Source organism: Microtus pennsylvanicus, chromosome 11 (assembly GCF_037038515.1).
Source record: "Microtus pennsylvanicus isolate mMicPen1 chromosome 11, mMicPen1.hap1, whole genome shotgun sequence".
Classification (NCBI taxonomy): Eukaryota; Metazoa; Chordata; class Mammalia; order Rodentia; family Cricetidae; genus Microtus; species Microtus pennsylvanicus.
Genome location: NC_134589.1, coordinates 14,773,499 through 14,794,428, shown reverse-complemented (window position 1 = coordinate 14,794,428; position 20,930 = coordinate 14,773,499). Strand labels below are relative to the sequence as shown.

Genomic DNA, 20,930 nt, shown 5'->3' with positions numbered 1-20,930 from the left:
CACAACAAGAGACACTGATTCTTTCCAACCCACTAAACTTTTATTTAAAAAATTGAAAATGTTTAAAGAAAAAAAAAAAAACACAAAAACACCTCTCCCCTGAGTGGCTGAGTGTGCTCTTACCTATCTCTTCCTGAGCAGAGACAGGTGTGTGGGAGTCGCTCTCCCCAGCGCCAGGGTCATCAGCTGCCTTAGCAGAGTCACTCTGGGAAGAGCTGAGTTCACTGCTGCTACTGCTCTCCAGATTAGGCTGGATGGAGGTAGTGGTAGCACTAGTGTTACTGCTGTCACATGTCTTGTTAGAGTCTTCTAGAAAAATAAAATATCTGATTTTTACATTGAAAAAAATCACAACAAAATCTAAATGTCAGAAAAGCACTTAATGGTTGTAGGACTTCACCACGATGCTGACCAGTAGAAAGCAAAGCCGACCATGGAGGAATGTGATGTCCTCTGTGTGAGAGGAAGTTGGTAAGCATTGCCCCCATACAAGTCCTATAAAAACCACTGACAAACAGTCTCTCTATCATCATCCAGCACAAGCAGATAACTCCCAACAGTCCAGAGTCAAAGAAAAAGCAGCCAACACAACAACCACCACACACAACTCAGGGCACATCAGATAGAAAGAAGTGGTTTTGCAGAGAAAAACACTCAAAGCAAGAAGCTTATAGTCTCACTTTTCAAGAATTTTCAAAGATCTCATTTAGAAACAGAATTGAAGAGGATTCTTGACCTGTAAGGTTGTCTAGGTGTGGTTACCTTTCCTGGGTAATTCCACAGCATCACCAGCAGTTCAGTTCCTAACCAATACAGGAATTAGTGCCAGGAAATAAATGAACGCCATGGGAGTTCAGAAACTAAGTCTGTTTGCATTCCTCTAAAAACGACTGACATTAGGTCACACCAACTACATGAAATATAGTGCCAAATGAGGAAAGGCACTAGATCTCTGACTGCACCCAATATGAGGTTACCATAGCATATAGAATAGAGAATACAGGAATAATCACAAAGGAATGAAAGTTGCCTTTAAACATGTGGAAATATGACCACTTCATTCAAGCCAAGAGAATGCAAACTGAAACTACAGGGAAAGGTAGGCCCTGTGCTCACACCTGTGAATCCCTAGGCTGAGACAGGAAGACTGTATGAGTGTGAGGCTAACTTAGGCTCACACAAACAACTAAACAGAACAGAAAAGGCAGTCAAGGTGGTGTCACAGGCCTTTAATTCCAGCACTTAGGGAGGCAGAGGCAGGCAGATAGATCTCTGTGAGTTTGAGGCCAGCCTGGCCTATAGAGTGAGTTCCAGGACAGCAAGAGCTACACAGAGAGACCTGTCTCAACACCCCCCTACGAAAAAAAAAAAAAAACAAAACCAACCAACCCAAAACCGTAACAAAAAAGAGCCATACAGAAATAATGTCAGTACATCTGCAACCGATACTTGCGAATTCCAGACACTGAACCCAGATGCACACAGTAAATAAAAATAATGCTGTCTTTCAAACTAACACCACCCAACTTCCGAGTCTAGCCTTCCTTCATCTGAGCCACAGGAAATATTACAGATCTCTGACTACACCATAGGATGGTTACTAAGGCATCTGTCTACTTTATATTCTGATCCTTTGTTTTTTGGCTACATCTGTTACTTTTCCTTTTACTGAACTCCCTAAAAGTGATACTGCTCTCTGTTGGGATGTTACATAAAGGTAAATCTTGAAAATGATTGCATGTGGGCTGGAGAGATGGGTCAGTGGTTAAGGGCACTGCCTGCTCTTCCTAAAGGTCCTGAGTTCAATTCCCGGCAACCACATGGTGGCTCACAACCATCTGTAATGAGATCTGGTGCCCTCTTCTGGCCTGCAAGCATATACGCAGACAGAATATTGTATAATAAATAAACAAACAAACAAACAAACAAATAAATAAATAAATAAAAAATCTCAAAAAAAAATGGTTGCATGTCTAGATTTTAAATCTTCTTATTAAGGCCTGGCAAGATGGCTCGGCTCATAAAGGCGCTTTCTGTCAAGATGGACTATGTGAGTCCCATCCCCAGGAACCACATGGTAGACTGGTAAACAAACTTTCACAAGTCATACTATGCTGTTCTCTGAGCTCTACCAACATGCCTTGGCACACCTTAGCCCACAGTAAATAAATAAATGTTCATGTTACAACGTTTCTGCTCTAGGGGCTGCAGATACAGCTCAGAGGCTTGGAGCACTCAGTGCTCTTGCAGAAGACCTGACTCTAGTTCCCAGCACCTCCATCAGCTGGCTCACAACTGCCTCTAACTCTGGCTGCAGAGGATGTGATCCCTCTTCCGGTCTCCATGGGCACCTGCATTCACATCAACTCTCACTCATTCAAAAGAAAAACTTCAAGCCAGACGGCACACCTTTAATCCCAGCACTTGGGAGGCAGAAGCAGGTGGATCTCTGTGAGTTCGAGGCCAGCCTGGTCTACAAGAGCTAGTTCCAGGACAGGCTCCAAAGCTACAGAGAAATCCTGTCTCGGAAAAAACAAAAACAAAAAAACCCAAAAAACTTCAAAAAAACAACAACTTTTCTACTATAGAAAGTAAATGCCAATCCGAAGGTAGTATAGCTTGGAAATATTATTAAATATAATGCACATTTCAAAATAATTAAGATACTAATTCAAAAGAAAATATAAAATTTGGATGCTCCTGGTAAAAATGAACTGAAAAAACCTGAGAGGCTGAGGGTAGCTGAGCACTTGCCTAGCATGCTAAGCTATGGCGCTCGATCCCTGGTACCACAAACAAGTCAGAAAGTCACTCTCAAAGCAAACAGTTGCAAATAATTTTAAACAATTTACAATGGAGGAGGAAAGAGAACAATACAATTTAAAATTTTGACTTAACTGTCTTATGTTGTACCCAACAACAAATGTGTGTGTTTTCATCAAGCACAAATCAGACATTTATCAATGTCAAACTCACACTGGGGATATAACTCAGTGCTTGTCTCTTGACCACAGGCCCTGAGTCCCACACCCATCACCACCCAGAAAGAATTAACTGCAGTCATGCAGAGGGAAACTGAAGTGCTGAGAGCAAGCACAGGAGGGCATCACAGCCTTGACTTTCAGAAGCTGGGCCATCAGAGATGGAAAAAGCAAAGAAAAGAAAGCAAAGAAATAAGAAAGATCAGAGGCTAATTAGTCAGAGGAAAGGTGTGCATGGAGTCAGTTCTCTCCTTTATTTTACTTCAGTTCTGGAGAATGAACTCACATGGTCAGCTTTACCCAGCAAGAGCTATGGAACCATGTTCGCCTGCCAACATGATCTCTGAACTACTTTCTCACTGGTCTGGGACTCTCTGAGTAGGCTAGACTCCCTGGCCAGTCTTCCCAGCACTGAGGTTATCTGTTATCATGCCTGACTTTAAAGATTCTGGGGGGGGCTGGAGAGATGGCTCAGCGGTTAAGAGCATTGCCTGCTCTTCCAAAGGTCCCGAGTTCAATTCCCGGCAACCACATGGTGGCTCACAACCATCTGAAATGAGGTCTGGTGCCCTCTTCTGGCCTGCAGGCATACATGTAGAAAGAATATTGTATACATAATAAATAAATAAATATTTAAAAAAAAAGATTCTGGGGCAAGAACTCAGGTCCTTTCAATGCCTGAACTATCTCTCCAGCTCAAAGTGACTACCATTGGTAAAGTGTATTTATTATTAGTGGGGAGGGGGCAGGCACGTATATAGCGCAGGACACATGTTGAGTTCAGGTGACAACTGTCAGGAGCTGGTTATTGCTTTCTACCATACGTTCCTAGTAAGTGCTTTTACACACACTGACAATCTCACCACCTCATCCACTGATCAGAGGGGGCATCAACAGTGACAACAGAGGCTGGTTGGGGGCTTCACAAAGCACACAGCACCCTCCCAAGAACAGTAACACAATTACTTGCTGAACAAGAAAGAACAGAGAGAAGCAGAAGGCACAGGAGACAGCAATGGGCCCCCCCCCTGGAGGCCAGAGCGCACTCCCAGGTCTACTGCTACCCAGCAGGACGCAGTCATCAAGGACTCCACTCTACTTTGTCATGTATTCCCATCAGACTACAGAGTCTGAAACTTACTGTAATATCAACTACTTGATACAAGTACAAAATAAAGGCTGACAAGATGGCTCAAAAGGTAAAGGTGATTGCTGCCAAGCCTGGCAAACTGTGTTCAATCCCCAGGAAGGAGAAACTGTCTCCAGCAGGTTGTCCTTGGATCTGTATATCTGCCATTACATGAGCATGTGCACGCATGTGCACGTGTTCATCCACATTTGCCCACACAAAATAAATAAATAAATGTAAAATAATCTAAAACAGCACACAAAGACTAGAATCAACCAAATTCGGTTTAAAAACATATTAGTTATATTAAACCTGAAGCCCTAGTACAACTAAGATTTACATTATAATTAAAAAGTAACAAGCGGGCTGGAGAGATGGCTCAGAGGTTAAGAGCACTGGCTATTCTTCCAGAGGTCCTGAGTTCAATTCCCAGCAACCACATGGTGGCTCACAACCATCTGTAATGAGATCTGGTGCCTTCTTCTGGCCTGTAGGCATACATGCAGACAGAACACTGCATACTAAATAAATAAATAAATAAATAAATAAATAAAGCTTTAAAATAAAATTTTTTTTAAAAAGTAACAAGCATGGAAGTTGTTTTTCCCAAATTACTTCAGCAATAGTACTCAATATTTAAAACTTTTTTTTTTTTCGAGACAGGGTTTCTCTGTGGTTTTGGAGCCTGTCCTCTGCCTCCCGAGTGCTGGGATTAAAGGCGTGCGCCACCACCGCCCAGCTTATTTAAAACTTTTAACCCTGAATATGTGGAAATGAGAATAAAACTGAGGAAAACCTAGAAGTACTTAGCTGTTGAAACAAATTATAAACCTGTGTTCCTTCAGCCCCTGAGGAAACACTCCTGGGAAACGCCACCTTTCTCACTGACAGCTCTGTTTTCTAAACAGTTCTAATTTTAAGAAAGTTCTTAATAGTCAATCAGAATATTCCCTTCTAGTTTCTACTTTTATGACGTCACATTTCAGAAAGCCTGATCCTTACTGGCTCCCCAGTTCAGTGCCCCAAATACTGCAGGAATATTAGTTTTTCAACTGCAAAACCTGTAGTGTTCTGGGTCTAAACAATTTTTTTTAACTTTTTGTGTTTTGATGCAGGGTCTCACTTCATTAACCCCGACTAGCCCTGAGTGCCTGCCTCACTAGCCCTGAGACTACAGACTGCACACCACACACCCAGGCAGCTCTCTCTGCTTCACTGGCGTATAGGTTCCAGATTTCCCACATCTTAATGAGCCCAGTCCCCCTATTATCAACTGTGTCAGACGCTCTGCTGACAGCTGGGGTTCACATGGAGTCTGTACACAACCTAAGCTTTCATTGGGGTTTTCAACGAGCTACCAAAATCTTCCACAATCCAATCAAAAATCTGGAGGCTCTTAAAGGGGTGGATGGCACTGACTTATGGGCAGAAGACCTAGAACGCACACCTTTTAAACAGCAGTGTGTCAACACAGCCGGCACATCCCAGCACAAATAACACAAAGCAATACTTTCATAGTCACAGAAAAGGACCTCTAAGGATTTCTTCCAACTATGACTTTTTTTTTGTGATATTGATACTTACTTTTTGATTTTAATCATCTGACTTATAAATGTGAGTATATATACATATACACATGCACACACACATATACACACACGCTGTAATAAAAACACCTTTGGATTTCTTGAAAAGCAAAAAGGTCATAATTATACATTCTCAGTATGATAACTTACTCCAATGAAGTTTAAAAAGGTTAAAGTTAAAATTATTGGTTAGCGTATCAATGCACCTTGCAGAAATGTTGGTGATAATGGATTCTCTGGTAATATTATGATCTGACATGTAGCACTACATGAGCACATGCAAACAGAAAATTAATGTGTTAGTATATTCAGAGCCAGAAGGGCCATGTCACTCAACAAGGAAACAGACATTACTATGTAAGTAACTCAAATCAAATCTCGGCCAGGATGGTCTGGTGACCAGGCATACAATTCCATCTAAGAAATACAAGCATGGGGACTAAGAGGGAGTTCCAGGCACTAACTGCAAGACCATCTGCCAAACATCAATGTTAGGTGACAGTTTAGCAATCAGGAATGGCACTGTGAGCAAGCAGCATGGATGAATGCAGACTTTCAGGTTCTAGGTGACATGCAGCTTTTACTGCAAAGGGAAGGGTTCCCCCCATCATTACAGAGGCATTGGTACACTGCCCTCTGTACCTGGCACATCCGGGGGGAGCTCAGATGCCACCTTCTTCTCTGTCATGTTGCTGCTATCATGGGTTTCTGAGAGACAGCCCTCGGGGCTCCTCCCTTCACAGGGACTAGTCTCTTCTGAAGAAGCATTAGCTGTGTTGTCACCAAGATTTGCTGGCACAGAGTTACCTCTATCCCCAACTTCTGTTGGCTCTACAGCAAAATGCACAACAAAACTTTAAAGATATGCTTTAAAATTGCTTTGGGACAAGAGGCCACATTCAGTCAACTATGAAAAATCATCAATCACCAAAAAACCTGCTTCTCTTTGATGGCCGTTTTAAAGCAGTTCAGACTCTGGGATAGCTTTGCAAATGAGCCATCCAAAGACAAAGATATTAAAATATTAAGGAGGTTTTAGAGTTAATTTTTTAAGAACACATTTTTTAATCACATACCAAAGTATATTCTGGTATAAAAATAGTTATTTTTTCATCAACAAATTTCAAGGGATGCCAACTTCTTAGGGAATATACGTATAACATTATAGCAAATCCATCAGTACATAAAACTCATTCCAATGGTTGTAATATCACAAAGGAGAGACTCTCTTAAATATCTTTAGAAAATAGCTGTCTGCTCTAAAAATTTCCATTTCCATTTTCCAAGTAAAACTGGAGGTTTCAAACAAATGGCATTAATAAAATATTTCATTTAAACCAAGTAATTCTTTTACCCTCAGGTTTTCCTTGCCCAGGCTCTTCACCCAAGGCTTTGTTGTCACTGTCCTTCTCCAGGGACTGGTCTTCCGAGTCCTCCCTGTTCTTCTCGGCATCTCTGCAACTGTCACTCTCGACCTCATTCTTGTCTTTTTCTGTTTCTTCTGGGCTCTGATCACAGTCAATATCTTCCCCTCTTTTGATTCTTAATGAGTCCAAAATTTCTTCTATAATGAAAAATAGATGTAATTGTTTTCTTCTCGTAGTCAAATTTACTAACAAATGACACTTAGGAATTTTAATGTTTGTTAGGCTTGGTGGTGCACACCTTTAATCCAAGCACTCAGGGTTCAAATGTAGGTAGATCGAGTACAAAGCCAGCTTGATCTATACAGCATGTTCCAGGTTAGGACAGCCAGGGCTACATAGTGAGAACTTGATTTAAAAAAAAATAAAGTTTACTGTTTAATATTTTTAAGTCTTTAAACCAGTTAGAAGATCTGAGCTTGAATCCCCAGCCTCCACATAAAGCTGGGTGCAATAGCTCACTTTGAGGATGTGAAGGAAATACCTGCAGCTTGTTGGCTACTCAGCCTAGGAAATCAGCGAGCACCAGGCTCAAAGAGATTGTGTCTCAAATAATAAAGGGCTGGAGAGATACAGCTCAATGATTAAAGCACTTGCTGCCCTTGCAGAGGACCCAAGTTCAGGTCCTAGCACTCGTGTCAATCAAGAGGCTCAGACCTGCCTGTACCTCTAGCTCTACTCTGGTCTCCTGGGACACCCACACATAAACAATATTTTAAAGAAGATCTTTAAGGTTACATATGGTGGTGCACACCTTTAATTTCTGGACTCAGGAGGGAGAGGTAAATGAATCTCTAAAAGTTTGAGGGTTGTTTGATCTATACACTGAGTTCCAGGATAGCCAGGGCTACACAGTGAGACCCAGCCTTTAAAAAAAAAGTGCGAGGGGACAAAATAAAACAACCCACATTTACAAAGCTCAATTAGAGCAGGGCACCTCATTTTTAGAAAATAAATCCTAGAATCCTACCTATAAAATTAACTTTCTTTGTAAAGATGAGATGGCAAAGGCAGAAGACAGTTAAAGTACACCTCTAACCCAGGTGTACCTGGACTACATGGCAATATTCGGCCTCAGAGAAAACAGTCTGACTCTTAAAACTGAGACCTGGGGGGCTGGAGAGTGGCTCAGGTGCACTGGCAGTTCTTCCAGAAGATCAGGTTCAATTCCTAGCTCAGAAGAGTTCCTCAGGATCTGACACCTTCACACCAATGCACATAAAGTTAAATAAACTATTTTAAAACAAACAAACAAAAAACAAAGTCTACAACAAGAGCTAGTTCTAGGACAGGCTCCAACGCTACAGGGAAATCCTGTCTCGAAAAACGAAAACAAAATAGAAGAAACACACACTCACAAAAAAAACAAAGTGAGACTTGATGTCCATCAGTGTCACATGGCCCACCATGAGACAGACTCAGGCTACGCGCAGCACAGTGCAATGAGGAAAGCAGACCTGGAAACAGTGTGGAGCTGAGGTGACTGCTCCCTGAGCCTAAGCAGGCTTCCTGGATCTGCAGACCCTGCCTCCTACAGGGTAAAACGAGCAGAAAGGCCCACATGGAAACACTTTCTAACTCGGTGAGGGTGACACCATGGCACAGCACCAGCATAAGGAAAATCAGTGTGGACACATGGACACTAGACAGACTCACTGGGTTATGGTAAATGCATCCTCTGAGATGAATTATTATGAGTCCCGGGCTATCTGATGTTTACAATCCTGCTGCCTCAGCATCCCGAGTAGCTACGATATGCTATCACATCCACCAAGTTAAGTACCTTTTCTTGTTAGTTTGTCTGTTTGGTTGCTTGAGGCAAATGTTATGAGTGAGGCTCAGACTGGACACAAATTCAGTATGTCTGAGGTTGGCCTTGAACTTTTTTTTAAATTCATTTTAGAGGTGATGGTGCATGCCTTTGGGAGGCAGAGGCAGGTGGATCTCTAAATTTGAGGCCAGTTTCATCTATAGAGCATGTTCAGGACAGCCAGGGATGCACAAAGAAAGCCTGCCTCGAAAAAACAGCAACAACAAAAATTTATTTATTTTGCTTTATGTGTGTCTGTGTTTTGCCTGCATGTATGTATGTATACCACGTGTACTTGGTGCCCTCAGAGGTCAGAAGAAGGCATCAGAACTGCAGTTGTGAATGACTGTGAACCACCATGAGGATTCTGGAACTGAACCTGGGTCCTCTGCAACAACAACAGGCACTCCTAAGGGCTCCAGCCCCTGGCCTGACCTCCTCCCACCTTTACCCACTAAATGCTAGAATTGCAGGCATATGCCATCACTCCACTCTCTAAATATCATTAACTTCCAACATTCAAAAATTTCCAGGTGTCCTCTATTCTTCCTGTCCATGCTGTATATATAATCGACCATCTGTCTTAGGAATCTTGTTTCTTTTTTTTTCCCCTAAGAGACAGAGTCTCACTATGCAATTCTGACAGTCATGGAACTCACTCTGTAGACCAGGATAGTCTTAAACTCACAAAGATTTACTTGCCTCTGTATCCCAAGTGCTGGAATTAAGGCGTGTGTCACTATACCCAAATCTTAGTTCTTTTTATGATTAGAAAATGTTTAGAAGTCATACAATCTGGGTCCTATAACAGGAAATGTCTGCACCTAATAAATATACATATGATTCCAGTATCTACCCATATGTAGGTGGGCGTGTCTTGGGTTCACTGCACCACTACTTCTATGCTTATTTTGTAATTTCTCAGTGAGAAACTGGCTACGTTCTTCACAGAGAACCCAGTGGTTGGTTAAGGATGGCCACGGCAAAGCAGTTTCAGAATTACTAAACCAAATTCTCCTGGGAAACAAGCTCCCCACTGCAGTGCAAAGTTTACAAACACAAACAAATGCTCCCCTGGGGTCCACAGTCCTTGTTTCTATCTCCTTCCTTCAGTGTTCCCCACCTTCATTTTGTTCTTATTTCTTAAACTATAGTTACTGAGAACATTTTCTACAACTAGAAAATCTCTTCAAGGGACTGAGAGTGAACCTCAGTAATAGAGTATGTTTCTAGCCTATGATCCCTAACACTAAGAAGATAAAACAACTCAGTATAGTTGTCTAAAAAATTATATACTGAGAGCTGAGGACACAGAAACAGGAAGTGCATCCATTTGATTTTGTGTGTGGGTGAGAGTCACATGGCTGAAATAAAAAAAAAGTTCTATAAAGTTGTCTGTAGTGTGGAAGGAATAGAGTGATACAAATGATAGGAAAGGTGGAACACTCCCCAGTTCCAATATTCTGACAGCTGAAGCAGGAGGATCTTGAGTTCAAGGCCAATCTGGGCTATATAATGAATTGAACCCGGACTGAGTTACAAACAAGAAACAATTGATTTGTGGGGATAGGAGGTACAATCAGCGACCAAGGCAAGAAACTAAACACTAAAATGTACAGCACCCTAAACTGTGTTAGCATGTATAGGAACACTGTAGGAAAAAAAAAAACATTATCAAGTCAAAGCAAAGCATATGTAAGTTGGACATCTTTACATGTTTTCTAAGTTTCAGAATATTTTACATAAGAGCTTATCTCAAATTTAACAACAAAAATCAAGTAAGAAGGCCCCCTCACCATTAGCTGCCGCTAGAAAGGACTTGTTGCTGCCCCGGGCTTTGTTGGTCAGGTCTTCCGTTATGTCCATGTGCTGGTGCATTTCTTCTCGCGTCTCTTCTAGAATTTTGCACAGTTCTGCTTCCCAGTAGTCTTTGTCTAGACAGTCTATTAATTCTGCAAGCTGGACCTTTGTACTGTAGTACCAAACTTTCTTTTCCTTTTCATTTTCTGTGTCTTCTTCTCTGTTGTGAAATCAGCGAGGGGAAAGCATTAGACACAACAACGCTTACCAACTAACATCTACCCAGCAAGTTCAACTGTGTAACGTGAAGGCCAAATGCTGAAGCTCCATCTCTCGTTTTATCTAAACAGTCTCTAATTACTTGGATTTCTGAGCTCTCACTCCTTGGAACAAACAACTTTCAGTATTAGTGAGTAGAGTGGTCACTTGCAAACACGGACATGTAAGAGAAACATGACTTTAGCATTCAGAGCCATGCTCCGAGGGTTTGGAAAGAACCACCCAGACCTCGAGCAACTAGACTGCAGCAGCCTGCTGAAAATCCCAACCTGGGTCTTCAGAAGTCTCAAAGATTAGGGAAACCACCAGAGAGAGCACATTCACACTGTTACTGGCCTAGAAACATGGTCACCACGATGGCAGATTTACTAAGGTCAAGGCCTTGTAGGAATCATCCCAGATTCAGCAGTGGTAAAGCATCTATCTCCTTCTTTTTCTTTTTTGGGAAGATTTTATTTTTATGTGTGTGTTGCCTTTGTGTGTATGGTAGTTTGAATGAATGTAATTGGCCCCCATAATCCCATAGAGAGTGACACTATTAGGAGGTGTGGCTTTGTTGGAGTGGGTATAGCCTTTTGGAGAAAGTATATCACTGTAGGGGCGGGCTTTGAGGCTTCATATGCTCAGGATACTGCCCAGTGTGTCAGTTAATTTCCTGTTGCCTGTAAGAAGTAGTAGTCTCAACTCCAGCACCAACTCTGCCTGCATGCTGCCATGTTCCCTTGCCAGGATGGACTGAATCTCTGACACTGTAGGTGAGCCCCCTTGAGTAAATGTTTTCTTCCTAAGAGTTGCTATGGTCACGGTGTCTCTTCATAGCAATAAAAATCCAAACTAAGACAGTGTGAAACTGTACTACATTCATGCAGTATCCAGAGAAGCTAGAAGAGACTACTGGCTCCCCTGGAACTGGAGCTACAGATGGTTGTGAGCTGCCATACGGATGCTGAGAACTGAACTTGGGTCCTCTGAAAGAGCAGCAAGTGCTCTTAACTGCTGACCCAGTTAAGAGCCCAACTTATTTTTAAAACAGGGTCACACTGTGCATTCCTGATTGACCTGGAACTTGCCAGGTAGAGCAGGCTGGCCTTGAACTCGCTGCTTCTGGCTCCCAGTGCTGAAACTGAAGATGTGTAGGACCACCTGGCTTTTCTCTCTTCTTAAAGACAAAAAAGCTCAAACAGGAGGAGACATCTTCCTTTTCTGCCAACTCTCATGAGGTTCCTTCACATCTAAGGGAACTGGAAACTTCATTGAAGATGGTCACTAACTGAAAAGACAAGGCAGATTACCAACTCCTTGAGCAAGGCTCCAAGAGTGCATCACATAATGCTGGCAGTGGTGGTACACACCTATTAGACCAACACTTGGGGAGAGTCAGCTTTAATACACAAGTTTGAGGCCAGTCTGGGCTATATGAGACTGTCACAAAAAACTAAAAGCAAACAAACACCCAAGAAACAAACACCCTGACCCCCCCCCCCAAAAGGACTACACCTCATGAAGTGTCTTCCCTCATTCAAAAGGAACTCAGGAGTATACATGAGGTACACAAGAATCTGTCTGTGTGCTCAATGGGAAAGTAATGGACCTGAAAGAACTGAGCTCTATGACTGGACCTGGGGGTGGCGAGGTGGATTAGTGGTTTCAGGACCTGAATCCCAAACCAGAGAGTTCCCATGGATATGCTGACCTACCTGTAACGCTAGCTCCCGAAGTGAAAGGTGAACACAAGGATCCTTGACACCAACTGGCTACAGAGACTAGACGCTAGCTGTCACTGACCTCTGACCTGACTGAGACTGGACTTCATGAATAAAGCAGACAGAGATCCACGAGCATGTGTACACACTACACAGTCTGAGATTTAGGCCGGATGGGGTGGGTATGGAGCCTCCTGGCTGGAGGAAGGAGGTGTGGGGGTGTGTGGAGAGAAATGGATACAGAGGGCTTGCTAGCCAGCCCATCCGACTATCAGCAAGCTCCAAACTCAGTGAGAGATCAAATCTCCAAAAAAAAAAAAAACAAAAAAAACAAAAAACAAAAACCCAAGGTAGAGAGCAACAGAGGAGGACGTCCTACATTGACCTCTAGCCAAACATCAACACAAGCATGCGCGCGCGCACACACACACACACACACACACACACACACACACACACACACACAGATCTGGGTCTATGAATGTCAATCAGTGTAGAGAGCTCAAGGTTTGAGTTCTAGCCTTAGCGTCACTAACTATAAAAAGATCTGGTTCAGAATGGGCTCAGTCCTCTGAGATAGATGGCATGTCAATGATAAACTCCCTCCAAGCCGCTTATGTACATCACTTATATGATCAGCTGCTGCCACCAGACCATTGTAGGACTTGAAGGTATTAAACAGAGCATTTATCACAGTGACTGGGAACATCACTAGTGATCAACAGACGCAAATTTTTATTATTATTAAGGCAGAGGAAATTTAGAGGAATTACAGAAATGGGTTATTTGATCATTCTGAGGGGAATATATTAATTATGCCAATTTCCAAAAAATTTAAAGAAAAATTGCCATGATTTTCCCTTCTTTTGGCATATGTACAAACATGGGTGCAAGTGTGCACCCTGTGTGTGCAGAGGTCCCAGGTAAATGACAGGCACTCTGCTCTACATGCTCCACCTTATCCGCTGAGACAGGAGCTTGCAACTGAACCTGGAGCCCCAGTGACTTTCTTGTCACTGCCCACAGTGCACAGGTCACAGCACAAAGACCCAAGTATGGCTCTTGAGTGCTGAGGTCTGAACTCACAACAGGCCCTCGGGGTTAGGCAAGTATTTCATATTGAGCCATTGCACCAGCTCCCACCTACACTTTTTTTCCTTTTGAGGTTTTTTTCTTTTTAAAAATTTATTTATTTATTTATTATGTATACAGCATTCTCCCTGAATGCCAGAAGAGGACACCAGATCTCATTACAGATGGCTGTGAGGCACTATGTGGGTGCTGGGGTTGAACTCAGGGCCTCTGGAAGCACAGCCAGTATGCTCTTACCTGCTGAGCCATCTCTCCAGCTCCTGCTTTTGGTTTTTATTTGTCACAAATACAAAACTATCTTCCAAGTGCTGGACTCAAGGCATGTGGTCACCATGCCTTGTTTTGTTTTGTTTTGTTTTTAATGAGCTCTGGCAAAATTTCATTCAAGAAAAGCTCTTCTGGTTGACTTTTCACCAGTCTGTTTGGGCATGTTTCTACAATCAGAATCACCTGGGTAGATGATAAATCGAGTGCATACTCTGTAGTACCTCCCATATGCTATGCTCAATTCAATGTCATTGCCACTGGAGTAACAGACACATGGTATAGCGTTCTCTATTTCAGATCTCCTCAAAGCTGGGCAGTTGACGGCAAGAATAATCAACTTCGCTTTGCCCTGTCTGATCAGCTTCAGAGTCTATTTGTACCAGCATGCACTCTCCAGTTTTCGTAGCAAATTGAAGCCTAGAACTGATTGACTCCAGAGGTTTTCATCTTTGGGGCTACCATCTTCCTTCCTTAGGTGCAGGACAGACCTCAACCAAGAGCAGCTGCCAAGATGGCCAGGGAGTGAGTGAGTCTCCTGAGTTTTTACAACTAGCATGACAATGATCTTAATCTAATTTCCTAGGTTAATGATATCAGTCTTCTCAGCAGGAAGATTTATTAAAAGCTCTTAAACACGCCAGGCAGTGGTGGTGCACACCTTTAATCCCAGCACTTGGTAGGTGGAGGCCAGCCTGGTCTACAGAGTGAGTTTCAGGACAATTAAGGCTACACAGAGACCTTGTTTCAGGAAGGAAAAGAAGCTCTTAAACACAACGCCGTGTCAAAAACTGATAGGCCCAAGTGCTTCATGAGCTCCAATCTAAGCTCTGACTGCCTAAAGTTACAGATAATCCTATCTTTTATTTTCTAAAATTTCAATCTTAAGGCTTTCTCATTATGAAGGTAGGCGATACACATCCCCCACCCCATAGCTCTATCTCCCCCTCTCCTGTCATGTAACCCACGTAACCTGGCTGACTTTAAATTCAGTTTCCACCTCCTAAGCACTGGAATTACAATTGTGCACCATGTGCCTGGGAGAGAACCCCAGGCTTCACGCATGACAGACATGTTCTCTACCAAATGGGCTATACCCTGAATCCTTACAGTTGCTTCTTTACATGCTTATTCTTCTTTATTCAGAAACACAATCATACACCACATGACGGCACTTCAAGTGCACTGATAGAACACAGATAATGGAGAGCCTATGCAAGTGTGTGCCCAGTACTGACATTCACACCAATGAAGACAACTTACCTGTGATGCTTTTCTTAAAACATGTCCCCACTGACAAGACATACGTGGCTTGTATCTACATGTTGCAGTGAGCAAGAAAAAGATTCTACATAAAAACCATTTTAAGGGGCAGTTAAGAGCATGTACTGTTCATGCAGAGGGAACGAGACCTGAGTTTTGTTCCTAGCACTTACATCAACTGGCTCACAATAACCTGGTCCTCCTCTAGTTTCAGGAGGTCTGATGCCCTCTTCTGGCTCCCATGGGCACTGAACTTTGTGCATATACCCACACACAAATACACATAAACGCATAATTAAAAATAAAAAGGAAGGGGCAGTTAGATGACCTAGGTTAAAGACAGCTGTCCTCAAGCATGATGACCTGAGTTCAATCTCCTGAATCCACATGGTGAAAGGAGAAGAAACTCTCCCAAGTTATCTTCTGAACGCACAGACACACAAATGAGGTGGGGGGGGGGGGGGGAGAAACACACACATATAAAAAATAAATAAAAGTAAATTTAAAGACTTAAAAGTTTGGGGGGCTGGAGAGATGGCTCAGCAGTTAAGAGCACTGGTGGTTCTTCCAGAGGACCTGGGTTCAATTCCCAGCACCCACATGGCAGCTCACAACTGTCTGTGACTCTGCCTCCAGGGACTCCAACACCCTTGCACAGACATACATGCAGACAAAATACTAATGCACATCAAGTAAAAATAAATACATTATTTAAAAAAAACAAACAAAAATAATTAAAAGTTTGGCATATAGGTAAGCACACTTGTGGTGGTGGTGGTGGGGGGGAGCATAAAGCTCATTATGTGTCAGAACACAGTCCAAAAATGGAGTCTTGCAAGGGGAATTCTGAGTGCTTGTGAGAAAACTCCAAGAAAACAAGACTAGTCTTGTGACCTCAGTTTCTTCAAAAATACAGAACTATTCTTGGATGTGCTTCTGTGCCCCTCCTAGGTGTATCGAGTAGGAGTGAGATTACTCAGATTATTAATTACAGCTGGCTATTGTTTCTTGTTTATAAGCCTCATTGGGAAAACATGATTTGCCATGCGGCTTACCCACCACATGAGGCTTGCCCTTGTGATTGGATACTTTACTCGTGGGACTCTTTACTCATGTGGCCCTCAGAGTATAAACTGTCCAATTCTCTGAATTAAGAGGGCTACAGCATGAGACTTTAGTCCGCCCACTTTTAGCTCCACTTTCTCAGGTTCATACTGCCAACTAGAGTGGTAAACAATTATGAAAATAAGATAGTACAACAGGAAAAAATCCAACTAAGTGGACATTCTGTTTCTTAAATTTTATTGTGTGTGTGAGAGAGAGAGAGTAAACCTGTGAAGGCCGCATGACTGCATCACCTCCCTTGGAGCTGGAGTTACAGGAGGCTGAGTACCTGGAGACAAGAAGCAAACTTGGTCCCTCTGTTAGAGGGGCAGCAAGTTCTCTTAACCACTGTACACCTCTTCAGCTGCCATTCTGTCAACTTCCTCAAGCAAGCCACACAATACTGAGCGGATTCCTAACAACTAACAAACATGTGGACTCTATTCTGGTCTCTACAGAATTACCCCTCAACAACAAACTCATGGCTTCAGACAGACGTTTTGGTTTCTTGTTTTTGTTTTTTCGAGACAGGGTTTCTCTGTGTAGTTCTTGCTGTCTAGGAACTTGCTCTGTAAACCAAGTTGGCCTTGAACTCAGAGATAGGCCTGCCTCTGCCTCCTGGGAGCTAGGATTAAAGGGGTGTACAAGTAAGTACTTTTAAGTAAGTTTTTACCTATAATGAAATTACTCAAACCTGTAGTAATTCCACCAATTAGCTCTGAGGCTGTCTGCCAGCAGTGTGTGAAATGTATCTAACACCTCCTCCGCACCAACCCTTCAAACCACTCAGCTTTGATACTTTTACTCCACTCTCTTCTCAGGTCACGCATGATCAAATACCTCCCCACTACTCATCCTCACTCCCTTGAACATGTCTCCAGGAGAATAATCTGTTAACACCTCTCTAAAAACGGGGTGCTGGCAAGTATCTTTTATTCTGCTCATCAATAATATTCACACTGACTTAGCTTTTTTTTCCTGGAAGCAGAATAAATTAATTACAAACGTAGCAGTGAAATGCTATAACATGAACTGCCGATATTGTCAAAGCCAAGGTGTCTGTTCCCATGGATGCTCTGGGGTCTGACAGTTTATCTAACCAAACCTGTGTCCTCACTACCTCTTCCCCTATAAATACGCTGATCTGCTATGAGTCTATTTGTCCCTCCAAGGCCAGTAAGTTCCCCCAGGTCACTAGGACTGGTCTGGCTACCCCAGGGTGTTCACTGTTCAGTATCCCCACCACTTCACAAGGTGACAGAAGAAGACAGGGTGGGAAGAAAAAAAATCCTGCCTAAGTAAAACCATGAGCAAATATATATATATATATATATATATATATATATATATATATATATATATATATATATATATATATATTTCAGGTGTGTTTTACAGCTTGACTTTTCCCTGGACTTCACAGTAAGTGGGACTGACTTCCGAAGCTCAACAGTAAGTCTGAAGGTGATTCACGGGTTAGTTTCAAGTTTCTTCTCTCAACAAATCCATAGAAGAGTAAGAAACCCTGCTGAATTCTGGCCCAAGTTCAGGTCCACCTAAAATCTCAGAGTGACCCTGTTTGGAAAATGTATTCACCTATAGGTTTTGAGATAAAAATCACCCTAGACTCTAGTGACTAGTGACTCTTCAAGAGGAAAGGAGGTGACGCAGACAACGGACAGTGGAGAGTGACAGGTCTGCCCAAGGTCAGAGAGGCACAAGGCAGTCTCCGAGAGCCTTCAGAAGGAGCCAGATCTGGATTCCCAGGTTTCAGGCTTTGGGATGCAGGCCCCCGGGCACTCAATAAGGCCTATTGATAGTGTTTGTGTACAGCAGCTCCAGCAGATGCCCAAACCCTAATACCAGGAAGTAGAGTGCTACTGGAAGACACCCGAAAATACGAGGCTTCAGAACTGACTATGGGGAAGAGCTAAAGAAGTCTTGGGCTTGACAGAAAAAAGGAAGTACCACCTGGGGCTGGAAGCTGGGAAGGCTGAGAAAGGATTCTCATTCCCAGAGCATGGTTGACACCTTGAGATCTGACCTCTGGCCTTCAGAACTGATTCCAATCCCACTAGAGTTGTCACAGTGACCCTCTTCAAACAGGACCAGCACCTTCCAGTCAGACCATCTAGAATCTCATCCTGACTCAACCACAAGCTGTGTAATCTGAAGTAAGAACAAGAGTTCTTGCAACAACACCCTGGGACGGAAAGATGGTTCACAATTAGAGAGCATTCTATCTTTGCAGAGGGTCTGAGCTGGGCTCCCAGCACCCATGTTGGATGGCTCACAACTGCTCAGCTCCAGGCATCCAGACACCTCTGGTCTCTATGGGCACCTGCAGCCACAAACACAAAACCTTAAAATAATAAAAAATAAGAGGCTGGAGAGATGGCTCAGGGTCAAAAGCACTGACTGCTTTTGCAGGGAACCCCAGTTCCATCTCCAGCATTCACATGGTGGCTCACAATCACCTGCAACTCCGGTTCTAGAGGATCTGACACCCTCTCGGTTCTCCGCAGGCATCAAGCACACACAAAGTGCACTTTCACAAATCTAGGCAAAGCACCCGTACACATAAAATAATGAGGTCCTTAAAGATAATACATAAGGGGCTGGAGAAATGGCTCAGTGCACTGACTGCTTTTCCAGATGACCCGAGTTCAATTCCCAGCACCCACATGGTAGCTCACAACTGTCTATAATTACAGTTCCAGGGAACCTAACATCATGGCAAAACACCTATACCCATGAAAGTAAAAAATAAATTAAGAACAAAAAAATTGCCTCAGTTGGGTGTGATGAGAATAGTATATAAAATAATACAAAACAGCTCTCATTAAAAAAAAAAAAAGCTGGGTGGAGGCTTACGCTTTTGATCTCAGCGCTTGGGAGGTGGAGGCAGAGGCAGGCAAATATCTTTGAGTACAAACCCAGCCTGGTCTACGGAGCAATTTTCAGGACAGTTAGTGTTACACAGAGAAACAACTGTGTCCAAAAACAAACATCAACAAAAAGGATCAGTTCTAGGTAATCTTCAGCCTTATACATAATTCAAAGCCAGCCTTTATTACCAGAGACACTATCTCAAAGGGGCTGGGAGTACTTCACCACTGGGAGGTGATGGTGGACAAGCAGATCTCTGTGTATGAGACCAGTCTGGTCTACAGAGTGAGATCCAGGGTGCCAAGGCTACACAACAGAGAAACCCTATCTCAAAAACAAACAAACAGAAGACTACTTCAGCTAATAAGCAGGAACAGAATTGGGAGGGAGGTCAGGAGAGTTCCCGAGGGTCTAGTCTGGACATGGCATCCGCTGGTGGACATTCATACAGAACTGCTCTCGCTGCATGCCTCACTAACCTATACAATTTACATATTTTAATGATCACTAAGTAAATTCAATGATGAGAAAACTTTTATGAATGGCTGAAACTACAATTAAAATGCTGCTCACTGACAGGCTTTGTTTCAGAGAACTTCATCTACTGTGAGCATCAGGGCCTCTCAGATTCAACATTTTAAATTTCTGGGCTTCCAGGGAAAAAACATATACCTAAGCTCCACTTACAGTAAATTGACTGAATAGTTTCATAGCTCTGAACCTTCCCAACCTTCTACATACATTCTGCACAAGGGACACTTAACCTGACAGCATTTTAATGGTACTTTCATACATGACGCAAAAATCTTCTAGATTTACTTCTAATTATTGCCACAAACATCTAGTATCACTATAACATTTAAAGATTCCTCATTGATGTTATACAGAAAATACTCAAATCATATGAGCATTAAAAACATTGTTAGTCAGGTAGGTGGCTCACACCTTTGATCCTGGCACTCGAAGGAGGCAGGTGGATCTCTGTGAACAACATGGTCTACCTAGGAAAATCCCATTTCAAAAATACAAAACAAGAGCTAAAAAGACCCTGCAGTAGCTTAAGAGCACTGATGGCTCTTACAGAGACCCAGGTTCCCATCCTCAGCATCCACACAGCAGCTAACTCCAGAACCAGGCATCTGATGCCTTTTTCTGGCCTATTCCATCATCAGGTACACATGATCTATATATATACACACATACATACACACACACACATACATACATACAGGCAAACACCCATACACATAAATAAATAATCTAATTATTTTCTTCAAATTAAAAAAACAGGGCTGGAGAGATGGCTCAGAGGTTAAGAGCACTGACTTTCCTTCCAGAGGTCCTGAGTTCAATTCCCAGCAACCACATGGTGGTTCACAGCCATCTGTAATGAGATCTGGCGCCCTCTTCTGGCATGTAGGCACACATGCAGCCAGAACATTGTATACATAATAAATAAATCTTTAAAAAAAAAAAAACAAGAGAATGATGCTTATTTGGGTACTCATTAAATTCTGTGCACTTTCCTACGCACCAAGAAAGTAAACCTGAAACATGAGAGCTTATAAACCACCGTTTAAATACAATGTCATAAACCATTATTTAC

At 42.6% G+C, this 20,930-nt stretch overlaps 1 protein-coding gene across 12 annotated transcripts in view; it reads right to left on the bottom strand.

The window, feature by feature from the left end:
- The window catches only part of Bptf (bromodomain PHD finger transcription factor), a 109,437-nt gene that overhangs the window by 56,960 nt on the left and 31,547 nt on the right, over window positions 1-20,930 (bottom strand). For 6 of the 12 annotated variants that reach the window (XM_075990312.1, XM_075990307.1, XM_075990305.1 and 3 more), the window contains exons 3-6: window positions 10,727-10,950; window positions 7,051-7,260; window positions 6,339-6,527; window positions 124-309 (exon numbers count right to left, since the gene is read on the bottom strand). In XM_075990312.1, the coding sequence (XP_075846427.1) occupies window positions 124-309; window positions 6,339-6,527; window positions 7,051-7,260; window positions 10,727-10,950 (809 nt within the window). The remainder of the gene's footprint in view (window positions 1-123; window positions 310-6,338; window positions 6,528-7,050; window positions 7,261-10,726; window positions 10,951-20,930) is intronic. The other 6 variants (XM_075990310.1, XM_075990317.1, XM_075990313.1 and 3 more) reach the window with 4 other exon arrangements.